The sequence below is a fragment of the Emydura macquarii genome, unplaced genomic scaffold, assembly GCF_026122565.2.
Source record: "Emydura macquarii macquarii isolate MOO-44397 ecotype Brisbane River unplaced genomic scaffold, CSIRO-AGI_Emac_v2 contig_306, whole genome shotgun sequence".
NCBI classification, from domain to species: Eukaryota; Metazoa; Chordata; order Testudines; family Chelidae; genus Emydura; species Emydura macquarii.
This window is the reverse complement of record NW_027130443.1, coordinates 7,228,488-7,241,445: the sequence shown is the minus strand read 5'-3', so window position 1 is coordinate 7,241,445 and position 12,958 is coordinate 7,228,488. Positions and strand designations below refer to the sequence as shown.

Below are 12,958 nucleotides of genomic sequence, written 5' to 3'. Positions count from 1 at the left end.
AAGCTGCATCAATGCTCTTTCTGCTTGGCTTTTCACTAGCATATAGTCTTGTCTGCCACCCTCTTGCAGGAACTCTATGGCTGAGCCTATATAGCTGAACATTAGACCTCTTGTTCAGATTTCATTCATGCCTAGAGAGAGCATTTGTCAAACTAAAAACACTGCACATGCTTTCTGTCAACCTATTGCTCTAAGTTAGAGCAGCTCTGAAATCCCAAACTCCTGCCATTTGATTTGTAGAGGGTGTTCCCACAGCAAAACCAGGAGGGTTTGATGTTAAATCCTGGTCCAATTGAAGTCTGTTGCAAACCAACCATCAGCTTCAATGGAGCTAGGATGGTGCCCTTGATATTACTGAAAATTCACATCTTAACTTAAAAAGTGACTAACTCTCAAAATCCCCATGTAAGGCACTATATGCAAGTGTCTCCTACTAATTATTATATATGGCAGGGGGAACAAAAAACCATTTAGCAGATATCTGTCTGGATTAGAACTCAGGAGTTTGACTCCTGGTCTTGAAGCGTATTGCTTCATGTCAATGAAAGGTCTTACTGCATTGCTGGGAATCTGCATTTGCACTTTGTATGTCAGCATGGAGATCCCCCAAGGGCTGAACAAAACAGGGCAACATCTTATGACTAAACTAATCTTGTTTTGATCCTGTGCTAATCCTCAAGGAAATTTTAGTGCGAATCCCCTTGTATGCTGGCTGGAGTTTTCCATGATGTTGATTATGCTGGAAGTATGTTCTGTATAGCCTGCTGACAGCAGGAAAAGATGCCCAACAAACTAACTCCTTTAAGGCATTCTTTTTCCAAGAGAAATAAGTCCTATCTTATCTGATCTTTGTTTACAGTTGGGATTGGAGCGTTTCCATGGAGTGGGCATTTTGGGATTTAATTCCGCCGAGTGGTTTATTGCTGACATTGGAGCTATTTTTGCTGGGTAAGAAACCAATCTAGTCTTTAAAGTGCTAGTGCAAACTATTACATTTCAGATGTCAATACTTGTTAAAACATGATGAAGCAATTATTCATGCCAAACTCTTTATTTGTGGCTAACAAAGATGTAATATCAGTCAAGTTGTTTAGACACCAATCTTTAGAAGCGCCAATCACAAATGAACAAGTAAGACTAGAGCAGCGTTTCTCAAATGTGGACTCTTGAGGGGCCTTTCCTGTGGCCATAGCCTCTTGGGTGGTGATTGAGGGGGACCAAGCAACAGCCTCTTCCCCCCCCCCCCCCCCCAATCATCTCCCAGACTCTCAAACTCTGGAGGAGCAGGCAGCCAGTAAGTTCCCCACCTTCCTGGGGTTGCCTCATTGCCCTGGGACCTGCTGCCTTGCTACCCACCTCGCCATCCAGGGCTTACTCAGTCCCAGCAAGCCTGGTAACAAATTAAGTCTGCTGTAAAAAGTGATATTTGTAGGTGTTAATTTTCACTTTTCACAGCACACTGACTAGCTCCTCTTTTGTAATCGCTTCACATCAAAGAGCACTTTTCCAGGTGGGAAGGCCTGTATGCCTTTGTACAGAAAAGCCAACGTCTGAAACTGACATCTTTGACTAGTTACCCTCTAACTCTGATTTATTTATAGTGGTTTTGCTGTTGGCATCTACACCACAAATTCTCCTGAAGCCTGCCAGTATGTAGCAGAGAACTGCGGTGCTAATATCCTGGTTGTGGAGAACCATAAACAGCTGCAGAAAATCCTAGAAGTAAATATCTTTTTATCAAGTTGCTTTCCATATGCCATAAGCATCTCTAAACATTTGTCTGGGTAAGATAGCGTGGCAAATATTTGTTCCATCCCTAGCTCTCTAAGGGTGCGTTCCCTCTTGTCTATTAATTCTATCAAGCCAAAACAAATGCTGATCCTTGTGGGCTGGGATGGAAAGGGCTTGACAGTATAGCAGATTGCAGAACTCCTGCTTTCCCTCTGACTCAGACTGCATGTGATGTGTGCATAGCACTCAAAACTAAGGGATAAGGTGCAGTACAAACACTCACTAATGCTTTCAAGCCTTCCTGTGACCTGGGCACGGAAGCCAAATTGGGACTAGAGTGAACAGGTGATTGCAATCTTAAATATGAAGACTAAATCTTACTAAAACCTGAATGTGAACAATCCAACTTGTGCTTTTTCCCTATCAGAGGTGGATGGGTGGTCACTAGTAGCCAAAGCAAATTTGAAAGGGAAGTTTATAACTTCAACACTTCGCTTACTTTCACACAATACCACAAGCAAAAATTAAGCGTCAATAAAAATACTGTGGTGCTTTCATAAATCAAGGTGTTCCTGCAAAACTCAGACAGGATAATTCTCAGTAACTACCTGAGTTCCTCCAGTTAGAGTAAAATCCAAAAGGATTCATGTACTATAATTAAATAGCATGAACAAGCTCCACTCCAAAGGTGGCTGCATTTTCAGTTGTGGGTGAAGCTGTCTTTCAGACTGCATCAGAAAGTTCTCTTGTATACCTCGAGATGAAAAGAAGGAGAAAGGTATCAGACAAAGCTCATGTTTCTGGCTTCCTCTTTACTGCAGGTTCAGCACAAGCTTCCTCTTCTGAAAGCAATCATTCAGTACAATGAAGAGCTTAAGGAAAAGAGACCAAATCTCTACACTGTAAGTAATGAGACTTTTCAGTAACATTTGAAGTATTACTTTCACATCAATGACTCTGTGAATAACTAGCTACACTTAACTCTGTGGTGTTGCAAGTACATATTTCTTGACATGCAGTTCCAGTGAGTAATACTGGCAAACTGTCCCACACTTAAAAGATAACAGCGAGTTGCTGCTCCCAGCTCAAGTGGGAGGTCTAAGCAGCACTTGCTGAAGGCGCTGGGTTCAAACCTTATGGACTCATACTGTAGGCGAGGAGTGTCAGTAAATTTGCAACTCCTGTACAACTTCAGGAATGAAGCAGAACAGAGCTTACAGACTTGGAAGCAAAATGGGAGTGCAAAGTCATTACTTTTTAGAATTAGAAAAATGAGGGCTGTAACACTTAAACTTCCTCTTATAGCCTTTTCTGGAAACTTTAATCTGATAATGCAGTCAAGAACATTTCAAGAAGATTTTCTTGAAATGAGAGGCTGGGAAGCTACATGTGTCAATGTAAGACCTCCTTAGGGCAGTACCACTGCCATCTCTGATGGCTCACCCCATGGAAAGCTTCTACTAGATGAAGTTCTTGCTCATTAGGGAACAGCTTGGGGTAGGGAAAGAGTTCATAATAGAAGATCAAGTTCTTTCATAAAGATCCATATCAATTGCTTACAGCGATACATAGTAAATGGAGGTGGAGGAGGATCTACAAGATAAGAATTCTTAACTCTCACAAGTGGTAGTATCACCGCTACATAGAGTGGATGTAATGACCTCACAAAGTAAAAGAAAAGACATAGAGAAGCAGGTCCTCTATTGCTCAAACTCTCCTGGAAGGCCACCCTTTCCAATAAAGTACAAAAATCACATTTCTGCAGATGTTTCCAATCCTATCTTTAAATAAGCCCTTAGCCAGGACCCAGGCCAGAGACTCAATGAAAGCATCACTACCTGACCAGGAAACTCCCTTAAAATCACTCCCCAAAACATCTTCTCCCTATGTCGTAGAACAAAATCACAGGGCTGGTGCCACATTTAAACCCCCTCCGTGTGTGTGTGTGTGTGTGTGTGTGTGTGTGTGTGTGGTCTGACCAAGCTCTTTACATTTGAATGCAGTGGAGTGAATTTATGGGCCTTGGCAATGACGTTCCAGACTCCCAGCTTGAGAAGATCATTGACTCACAGAAGCCTAACCAATGCTGTACACTGATCTATACCTCAGGAACAACTGGACAACCAAAGGGAGTTATGCTCAGTCATGATAATGTAAGTATTCCTGCCTCCAGGAAAAGGAAGAACTGCTATTGGCTTTCAGATTTCTCTGGGATGCATGAACCATTATTTTAAATAGTGTTGCCTATTGGAAGAATGCTCTAGTCAATTTTTTTAACACTAAGACATACTTGAAACAAACATAAATAATTAACTTTTTGGAACTGCTTCTCTTTTCAAAACACCTCTTGAAGCAAAATTCATCTGGTCAGGGTGGGGCAAATCTTGCCTATGTCCCACAAGTGTGTGTTCAGAGCACCCATGGCTTGGTCAGAATTCATCTCTGGAAAAGTAGCATTAGCTATATTTTTGTTCTCAAAATACAGTCACAACTGTTTTGTACGCGTGGTGACAGACTAACTTCCAACAAGGGCAGAACTTTCCCATAACCAGGTCAGGACACTCAGTAGTTCCTAGGTTTCTTGTAGACTTGGACCCTTATGTGCATTACTGCTACTAATAGCTAGCTAGCTCTTTGCTCTTTTCATTCCATCTTCAAGATGCTGATATCTTTTGTAAACTGCTTTATCTCCATTTACAGATGGGGAAAGCTTAACCTTGGCCAGCATTTATGGGGTATATGTAATGAAATGAAGTAAGATCTAAAACCCCTCACCTTTCAACAAATGGGATGGCAGAGCCACTAAACCAGATGCTCCTCTCCATTATGGCTTCTGCATGGAGGTGATTGAAGTAGCTTTGGTATAGCTTGTTTCCCTAGCATGACTTACACTGTTCTACACACCTTGTATACTCTGAGACTACTCTGCTAGCAAAGATGTCAAATAAAACAGATTCAAGAGATGCTTTTAGAGATTAGAGAACACAAACTTCAAAGTAGGAAAAGGGAGAAACTCTCAAAGTGAGATGAAATGGTCAAGTGGATTTAAAACCTCTAAAGCATGCTTCTTTAGATTAAATGATGTCTATTGTGCCTTGCAAACTTGTTCAGAACCACTAGTGTCAATGGTAACCATGAGGTGTTTCTGTTTTCAGATAACTTGGACTTCACTATCAGCAGGGCGCTATGTACAACTGATACCAGCTACAGAACAACAGGAGCTGGTGATCAGCTACCTTCCCCTCAGTCATATTGCTGCTCAAATGATTGATATTTGGCTGCCAATAACATTTGGTGCACAAGTTTTCTTTGCTCAACCAGATGCACTGAAGGTAAAAACCACACTACTTAGTCTATAAGCATATAGACTGTAACAAGGCTGTATCTAAATGGTTTGTGGTTTTTTTAGCATTTGTCACAAGAGGAAATCTAGGCTGCCATGCACAATGCTGACAAAATTCTGAGAAACTCAGATTACACTTATCCAAGTAATAGTAAATTACACCTGTTTTGTAACATAAAAGAGATCCTTAAACAAGTAACTGACATCCATTCACCTTTCTGCTCTGTGTGGTACAAAGATTGATAAGATGACCATGCACTCTGAACCTATATAAATATATTGGGTCTTTGTACATCACTTCAGACACTAAACTTTGCAACTTTCCTTTCTAATAGCTGGATAAGGCAATAAGTTTACTGGCCACAATACAAAATGCCACAAGGAGAAAATCTCTGCTCTGACATGTGAAGGATCAGGTTTTTGCCCTTGATGCATTGTTGGTCGATGTGCATCTGGAGTCAAAGCAAGGGACACTAACACATACTGCCCTTTGAAAACCAAAGTTTGTGGCTAGCACCCCGAAAGCAAACTCCTCTTCACATTGCCAGGAATACCAAAAGGCAAGGCAGCTAGTATGACTGTTTCAAGGCTAGATGAATAGCTGAGCACAAGAGGCTAGTTTCTGGGGGCACATACCTTTGCTGGGGAATGTCACCTTGACTCTGTAGTTTGAAGTCCACAATGTAGTGCCACTATGGCATATTGTGAGTTGGATTCCGGACAATTGAAATGGGGGGCTGATTCTGGGTTTGTGCCCCTTGAAGTGTACTGTAGGAATGAGGTATGCTATTAGTGCTGACTCAATCCATGGTTAGTGGCTTTTGGAAGGAAATCCAGGTGACTGGAAACAAAACATCTGACCAAAATTTTTTAAAAATTAAAATCCTAATTCACTTAGGGCGGCTTGATAGACACCTTACGGGAGGTGAGACCAACAGCTTTTATGGGAGTTCCTCGGGTCTGGGAGAAAATGCAAGAAAAAATGAAATCCGTGGGAGCAAAATCGTCTGCACTCAGAAGAAAAGTGGCAGCATGGGCTAAGGAAGTCGGATTACAAACAAACCTGAAACGGATGAATGGGTAAAAACATTTTTTAAAGCAGTTTAAATTCAGTCTGTAAATCCAAATAGCATATTATGCTCTAGTCTGATGGGGTGTTATAAATTTAATATGCAGGATTCTGTCTTTTTTTTTAAATTTTCCCTACAGACCATTAGTTAAGAGCTGCTTCTTAAACTAAAGTAGAAGCTTAGTCTTCTTGTATGACAAGATTCCAATCTGAGCTCTTGATAGACTAACCTGAGCCTCTTTCAATCCTTCTCTTAAAGGTATTCTGAACTCCCAATGAACTTCCGTCTAGCCAGGCAGTTGGTATATAAAAAAGTTCGGAAGGGTCTTGGACTGGATCGATGCACAAAATGCTACACTGGGGCTGCCCCAATTACTAAAGAGACCCTGGAGTATTTCCTGAGTCTTAACATTCCTGTGTATGAGTTGTATGGCATGAGTGAGAGCTCTGGACCTCACACAATTTCTCTTCCAGACACATTCAGGATCACTAGGTATGTATTCTCATTGTGAGGAGGAAGTAGATAACTTAAACAAAGAAGAACTTTGTTAGGGCTTCTCTCCATACCAGAGCTCTTAATTACATGGCTGAGGTACAGGGAAGTGGAACTTGCCAGTGACCTATGAAACAGAAGCCCTGTCTTAAAGCCTAAATTAGCTGGGCTTGTAGGAGACGCCCACTGAAATGCAGGAAGGGTGGGGATAGAGAAACTAATAAGAGGAATGGTCACTTTTTTCCCATTGCTACTTTTCTGGCATATGATCTCTCAACAGTTTTGATTTTTCTTAATTAAATTAGTGGATGTGTTAATGTGACTATTACAATCTTTGAAATCACAAGCCAGTGTATTTAGTATATGGAATAAATACCTTTATTGCAATACAATTTTTTTAACCTCAGGTATTCTAGAATAATCTGAAAACACCAAGGGCAGGTCTACACTTATAACACTGCAGGCCTGCCACTGTGGCATTTCAGTGAAGATACTACCTCTGCCAATGGGAGGGCTTCTCCCATCTGTGTAGGTACTCCACCTCTGTGTAAGGCGGTAGTTAGTTAGGTCAGTGGGAGAATTCTCCCATCAACCTAGTGCTGTTTCCACTGGGGCTTAGGTTGGTTTAATTGCTAGCTCAGGGGGTCTGGATTTTTCATACTTCTGAGCAAGGTAGACATAATTTCCTAGTGTAGACCTGACATGAATGTCTAGTAGTTACTAATCTTTATGCATATTATCAGATCCTTTGTAGACCTCAATACACTACACTGATGGGCAGCTTAGAAACAAGTGCTGTTACAGCTCTTTCAGCAAGGCATAACTTGAGTATGTCTGATGGCTTTCTGCAAATGCTCTAAGTGGTATTGATACGAATCTAACAACTCATAGCTTCTTAGTGTACTGTAGCCTAAGGAGGAGTGTCTCTGTTTTAGCTGTGGAAAGGAGATTACAGGCTGCCGGACAATGATTTACAAGCCAGACAGCGATGGCAATGGAGAGATCTGTTTCTCAGGAAGACACATCTTTATGGGCTATTTGAACATGGAAGATAAAACCAAAGAGGCAATTGATGAAGAAGGCTGGCTACATTCAGGTGATCTTGGCAAGCATGACAATAATGGATTCCTTTACATCACTGGAAGAATTAAAGGTAATACTTCATCCTTGGTTTGAACTGTCTACACCATCTTGTGCTGTGGACTGTTACATGATACAGGCCTACTTGGCTTGTAAGATTTAAGTGGCATAACTCCTCCTGAGGTACTCACGGTGATGTGCTAACAGAGCTACAGTATTCTAAATGTGGCATAAAAATGCTTCCAAACTAGAGAACAAATTGTTGAAGTCAAGACTTCAAAGGAGGGGGTTAATGTGCCAGTCATCTGCTCTGCAACATGGCTGTCTAAAAAGCTGACTCTTGCTGGCTCTGCTCTGACTTGAGGGAATCTAGGTTGGCAGAGTAATCTTTCTAGTTTCAACTGCAAGGGTAGCATTAGCTCTTACAGCATTAAATAGCTGGCTCATCTTATTGTGGGGGGTGGGTGGCCTGTATATACAACTCCTTGCTATGAAGGACACTACTTAAATCAAGCTACTCTAGGACACACCAAAAGCAGATCAGTGATTCCTCTGTTCTAATGTCTCTTCATAGAGACAAATAGTTGATCCTTCCAGCCTTGTGCTATCACTACAAGCATACTTGGGGGTCAGGAGGCAGCAGGGAAAAGGATTATCATTTTCCTCATGGGACTGGGGGGGAAGCCCTTTAGCAATGTAGTGCTCCACTGCCAGAAGTGCAGATGTGGGAGGCACTGTTTGGCCATGTAGCAAGTCATACAAGGTATATACCCTATGGTTCTGGTGTGTATGTACTCAACTTGCCTAAGCAGTGCCTCACCTATACGACAATTTATACCCATGCTAGCTGGGCATGTGCGATCTATACCCCTACATGCTACTGCAAGTGTAGAACTACCCTTTGACCCCAGACCCCTTGCACTTTCCCAAAGGGTCTAAAACTGCCTAGTTCTGAGCCACTGTAGTAACATCTCCCTCCTGCCTTACAGCATCAGTCTAAGGTGCCCTAGAAAATATCAAACAGCAGGAACTATCTACCCCTACCCAATTACATGGATGGTCTTGATTCTGTTGCCTATGGAATAGGCACCCTTTCTACACTGGCACAGACAGGGAAGGATCTGCCTCTGAGTCCCTCTCCAGCTTTGATGCCTGGCTACGAGCACTAGAGTTCTGCTAAAGACCAAGTTAAACGTGCTCTCTCCATGCCTGGGGTGTAGAAATATGGCCTAAGCCCTTTCCTGTAAGGGTGGTGAACAGTCAAAGGCACCAACAGCTTCATGGCTCCAAGTAGCTTCCACAGCAACAGCTCAAACTCCATAATCTCAAGATGATGGCCTTATTTGTACTCAGGTCCTGGAGAGAACCCAACAGAGGGGATGGGGGAAGAGAACAATGAATGGTCCTCAGCCCCATTTGCCTTTTTGTTCTTTGTAGACAAAGGAACAGCTAGTCTCCCCTGGAGGGGGGAGGGAGGAGGACTACCTCTCTGATTTCATAATGTGCAGAAGCAACTGGGATGGGGAGAATCTTCCAAAGTCAGGATGACAGTTGTCCCAGGGAATCTTAGAGGACTAAGCTATCGAACAAATCACAGAAATACCTTGATATTTGGGGCCCCATGTACTACATAGCAAACTGTAACTAAATTCTGCAGAGTCCTAAGTTCTCCAGCACTTGAGTGAAAAACTCCTCTCTCCAGTACCGTCAAATCTGTTGTTCACTGCTATATTTTTATAGCACAGTAGCCCATGCATGTCTTTAATAATTTACCATGTGTCCCTATAAGTCAATTTAATAATGTTGGATAGCAACTAGACAGAAGTTGGCTGTCTCAACACGTAGAAGTGCTGTAGTCCTTGCTTCCATCTGAAACCTGCCCTTTACAAAACCTTGAAACTGCAGTCAAAGATCTCCTTTTCATAGTTAGGACTAACCATGCCTGTCTTCTAGAGCTCATCATTACTGCTGGAGGTGAGAACATCCCTCCTGTTCCAATTGAAGATGCTGTAAAGGAGGCCGTTCCCATCATTAGTAATGCTATGTTAGTTGGAGACAGAGCAAAATTCCTTGCTATGCTCCTAACACTGAAGGTATGGTTCTTTCCATTATTCCCTGATAAGCAGCCAGAAAATAAGACAAGCTGTCCCCTTAGCCAGAATGGCTATTATCTGGGAGTAGACGAGTTAGGCGGGCTGTCACTGTCAAATCACATACTACAAAGATTTGAAACTGTATCCAACACTTGCAAATAAGCATTTCATAAACCTAATCTTCTACAGAGGCTAGGCAACATTGTATATTATGTCCTTGCCAACGCTAATTTCTTGTGTTGATTCTATGGCTATAGTTTGGTTATGAAGCGGTACAGGTCATCCCTCTGTATAGACACATTCAGCAAAAATAGGAAGGAGTTGGCATGAAGGACATGGAAGCAGTAAGAGGCAAGATGGAAAAATGTAGTTCTCCCTTACATTTCCTCCCCAAACCTTTTTCTCCATGGCAGTAACAAGCTGTGGCGTCTTTGCTTAAAACTGATTTTGCTTTAAAAGTTTCCCAGGTTGGTAATGACCAGCTTAAAATCTAGGAGCCGGCGAAGCACCTGTTTGATCTTGGTAACTGCACAAAGGAAGACTGAACTCTAGATTTCACTAGGCTAGTTCCTAGTCTTCATAATGAACTGCTGGGTGCTGAGCTGTTAAGAGACTATGACAAAACAGCACAGGGAAGCCTGTACTGCATTCTTGTCAGTATTTCAGAGCTTGCCTCTCCAGATTCAGTGCAGTTCTTTCTAACTCTAGAAATGTCCCAATTATCAATGGGAAAAGAGCACTAGCTACAAATGCAGCTATAACAAAATTAGTGTCCTAGAAATCCCATACCTACTTCTAGCGCTGCCTAGGTGCTGAATAGATCTTAGCATGCTGAAAGAGATGAAGGGTTTCACTTGAACATAATCTCATTCAGCTATAAGGCTTCACTAAGTTGGTAAACTATCGCACCAAGAGGATGTAATTCTGGCTGCCTGCTTAAGATGAGCCAAGGTAATGGAAAATGACTTTGCTGGGTTAAATAACAATGTGAATGTAGAAAAGACTTACTCTTTTCTACAGTGTAGCTAATATAGAAAACTGTTGGGCAAGTGAAGTAAGTTTGCTGTTCTTACCTTACAGTGCAATATAAACGAAGAAACGGGGGAACCCGACGATGATCTTACTCCAGAAGCCATAGCATACTGTCTCGGATTAGGCAGCAAAGCTACAAAAGTCTCGGACATTGTAGGTGGCAAAGACAAAGCTGTCTATGCAGCTATCCAGAAGGGAATTGCATTAGTCAATGAGAAAGCAACCTCAAACGCACAGAAAGTACAGAAATGGGTCCTTCTGGAAAAGGACTTCTCTGTCTCTGGTGGCGAGCTAGGTGAGTGAACTGGGCTACTACATATTAAAACCAATGCAGAACTCCTGATTTCAAATTGTGGTGGCACATGTATGCAATCCTACTCCACATCTTCTCCTCCTTACATCACAGGATTTTGGGGCAATCTTTCATGTAGAATATGAAAAGTGGTCTTAAATTGCCCCAGACACTCACTTCACTGTGCTGGACGCTCAAGCAACAGAACTGCAGGAAGTGGAGACTTTGTCAGCTGGGTAGGTTCGGCAATAGCTAGTTTTGGCACTTGGCATGTACTAACCAGACGTCAGTTGAGATTTCTGGTTAGGAGTGAGGAGATGTTATGTCTGTCTTGGGTGGAACTGGATGTGACCATAGTCTTGGAGAGTGGGTTGGGGTGAAAATTTCACTTCCCAACTCCAAGAAGCCTTGCTGGTAACCTGCATCATGGCATCCCGTTGCAGCGCTTGTTGCTGTATTTTCAGCAATTGAACAAATCAAAGACTAACCCACTATAAAGGTCCCAGCTTCAAAGTGAACATCCCCCCAAGGTATGGAAATAACTTGCACTTCTTGGAGCTAATTTTCTAGTGCCTGCTCCCACTTAGAGCCAAAAGGCTTGAAGAGTATGAGTAGGTGACCACTTGCATGGCTGTTCAATTCCACCATGTGAGGGGACCTGGTTCATCTCAGTAATGAGCTGATGATCCTGTATTCATCTTCTCCTAAAGACTGTGCCAGCACCTAACCTCCGTAGTTGAGGCTTGCAGTAAGCCTTCTCAGGCTGTCGTGTGGCTCATGTGCCTCCCCTTTCTGGTGCCCACACACCAGGAGTGGCTCTTTAACTTGCCAGCAGGCCAGGAATTGAAGCATGGGTTGGATGAATGGACTACAAAGTGGATAGAAAGCTGGCTGGGTCAGGTTCAACAGGTACTGATCAACGGCTCAGTTGGCAGTTAATATCAAGCAAAGTGCCCAGGGGTTGGTCCTGGAGCCAGTTTTGTTCCAGATCTTCACTAATCTGGATGATGGAGGTGGATTGCACCCTCAGCAAGCTTGCGGATGACACTAAGATGGGGAGAGTGGTAGGTATGTTGGAGGGCAGGGATAGGATACAGTGACCTAAACAAATTGGAGGATTGGGACAAAAGAAATCTGAGGTTCAGCAAGGACAAGTGTAGTCCTGCACTTAAGATGGATGAATCCCATGGGCTGCTGCAGACTGGGGACCAACTGGCTAAGCAGCAGTTCTGCAGAAAAGGACCTGGGGGTTAGTGGACAAGAAGGTGGATATGAGTCAAGTGTGCCCTTGTTGCCCAAAAAGGCTAGCTGCATATTGGGCTGCATTAGTAGGAGCATTGCCAGCAAAGTGAGGGAAGTGATTATTCCCTTCTGTTTGGCACTGGTGAGGCTACATTTGGAGAATTGTGTATCGTTTCAGACCCCAGCTACAGAAGGATGTGGACAAATTGAAGAGTCCAGCGGAGGACAATGAAAATGAGGGGGCTGGGACCTGTGACTTATGAGGAGAGGCTGAGAAAACTGGGCTTATTTAGTGCTCGGAAGAGAAGAGTTTGGGGGGGCGGGGGGAGAGAATTTGATTGCAGTTTTCCAACTACTTGAAGGAGGGTTCCAGGGAGGATGGAGCTAGGCTGTTCTCAGTGGTGGCAGATGACAACAAGGAGCAACGGTCTCAAGTTGCAGTGGGTGGGTAGGTTGGATATTAGGAAAAACTTTTTCGCTAGGAGGATGGTGACCTCCCCAGGTAACCCATTCCAGAGTGTGGTGGAATCTCCATCCTTAAAGGTTTTTAGAGGCCCAGTTTGACAAAGCCCTGGCTGGGATG

The 12,958-nt window shown here is 43.0% G+C and overlaps 2 protein-coding genes across 6 annotated transcripts in view; one reads left to right on the top strand and one right to left on the bottom strand.

The window, feature by feature from the left end:
• The window catches only part of RFX2 (regulatory factor X2), a 137,430-nt gene that overhangs the window by 117,781 nt on the left and 6,691 nt on the right, over positions 1 to 12,958 (bottom strand). The gene's annotated exons all lie outside the window — the stretch shown is intronic.
• Positions 1 to 12,958, top strand: part of ACSBG2 (acyl-CoA synthetase bubblegum family member 2) — a 29,797-nt gene that overhangs the window by 14,253 nt on the left and 2,586 nt on the right. For 4 of the 5 annotated variants that reach the window (XM_067558061.1, XM_067558043.1, XM_067558052.1 and 1 more), the window contains 10 exons: positions 860 to 948; positions 1,602 to 1,722; positions 2,553 to 2,633; positions 3,735 to 3,884; positions 4,887 to 5,063; positions 5,973 to 6,154; positions 6,403 to 6,636; positions 7,572 to 7,789; positions 9,670 to 9,809; positions 10,890 to 11,136. In XM_067558061.1, the coding sequence (XP_067414162.1) occupies positions 860 to 948; positions 1,602 to 1,722; positions 2,553 to 2,633; positions 3,735 to 3,884; positions 4,887 to 5,063; positions 5,973 to 6,154; positions 6,403 to 6,636; positions 7,572 to 7,789; positions 9,670 to 9,809; positions 10,890 to 11,136 (1,639 nt within the window). Of the gene's footprint in view, positions 1 to 859; positions 949 to 1,601; positions 1,723 to 2,552; positions 2,634 to 3,734; positions 3,885 to 4,886; positions 5,064 to 5,972; positions 6,155 to 6,402; positions 6,637 to 7,571; positions 7,790 to 9,669; positions 9,810 to 10,889; positions 11,145 to 12,958 lie in introns of those variants that run through there. The other variant, XM_067558080.1, reaches the window with a different exon arrangement.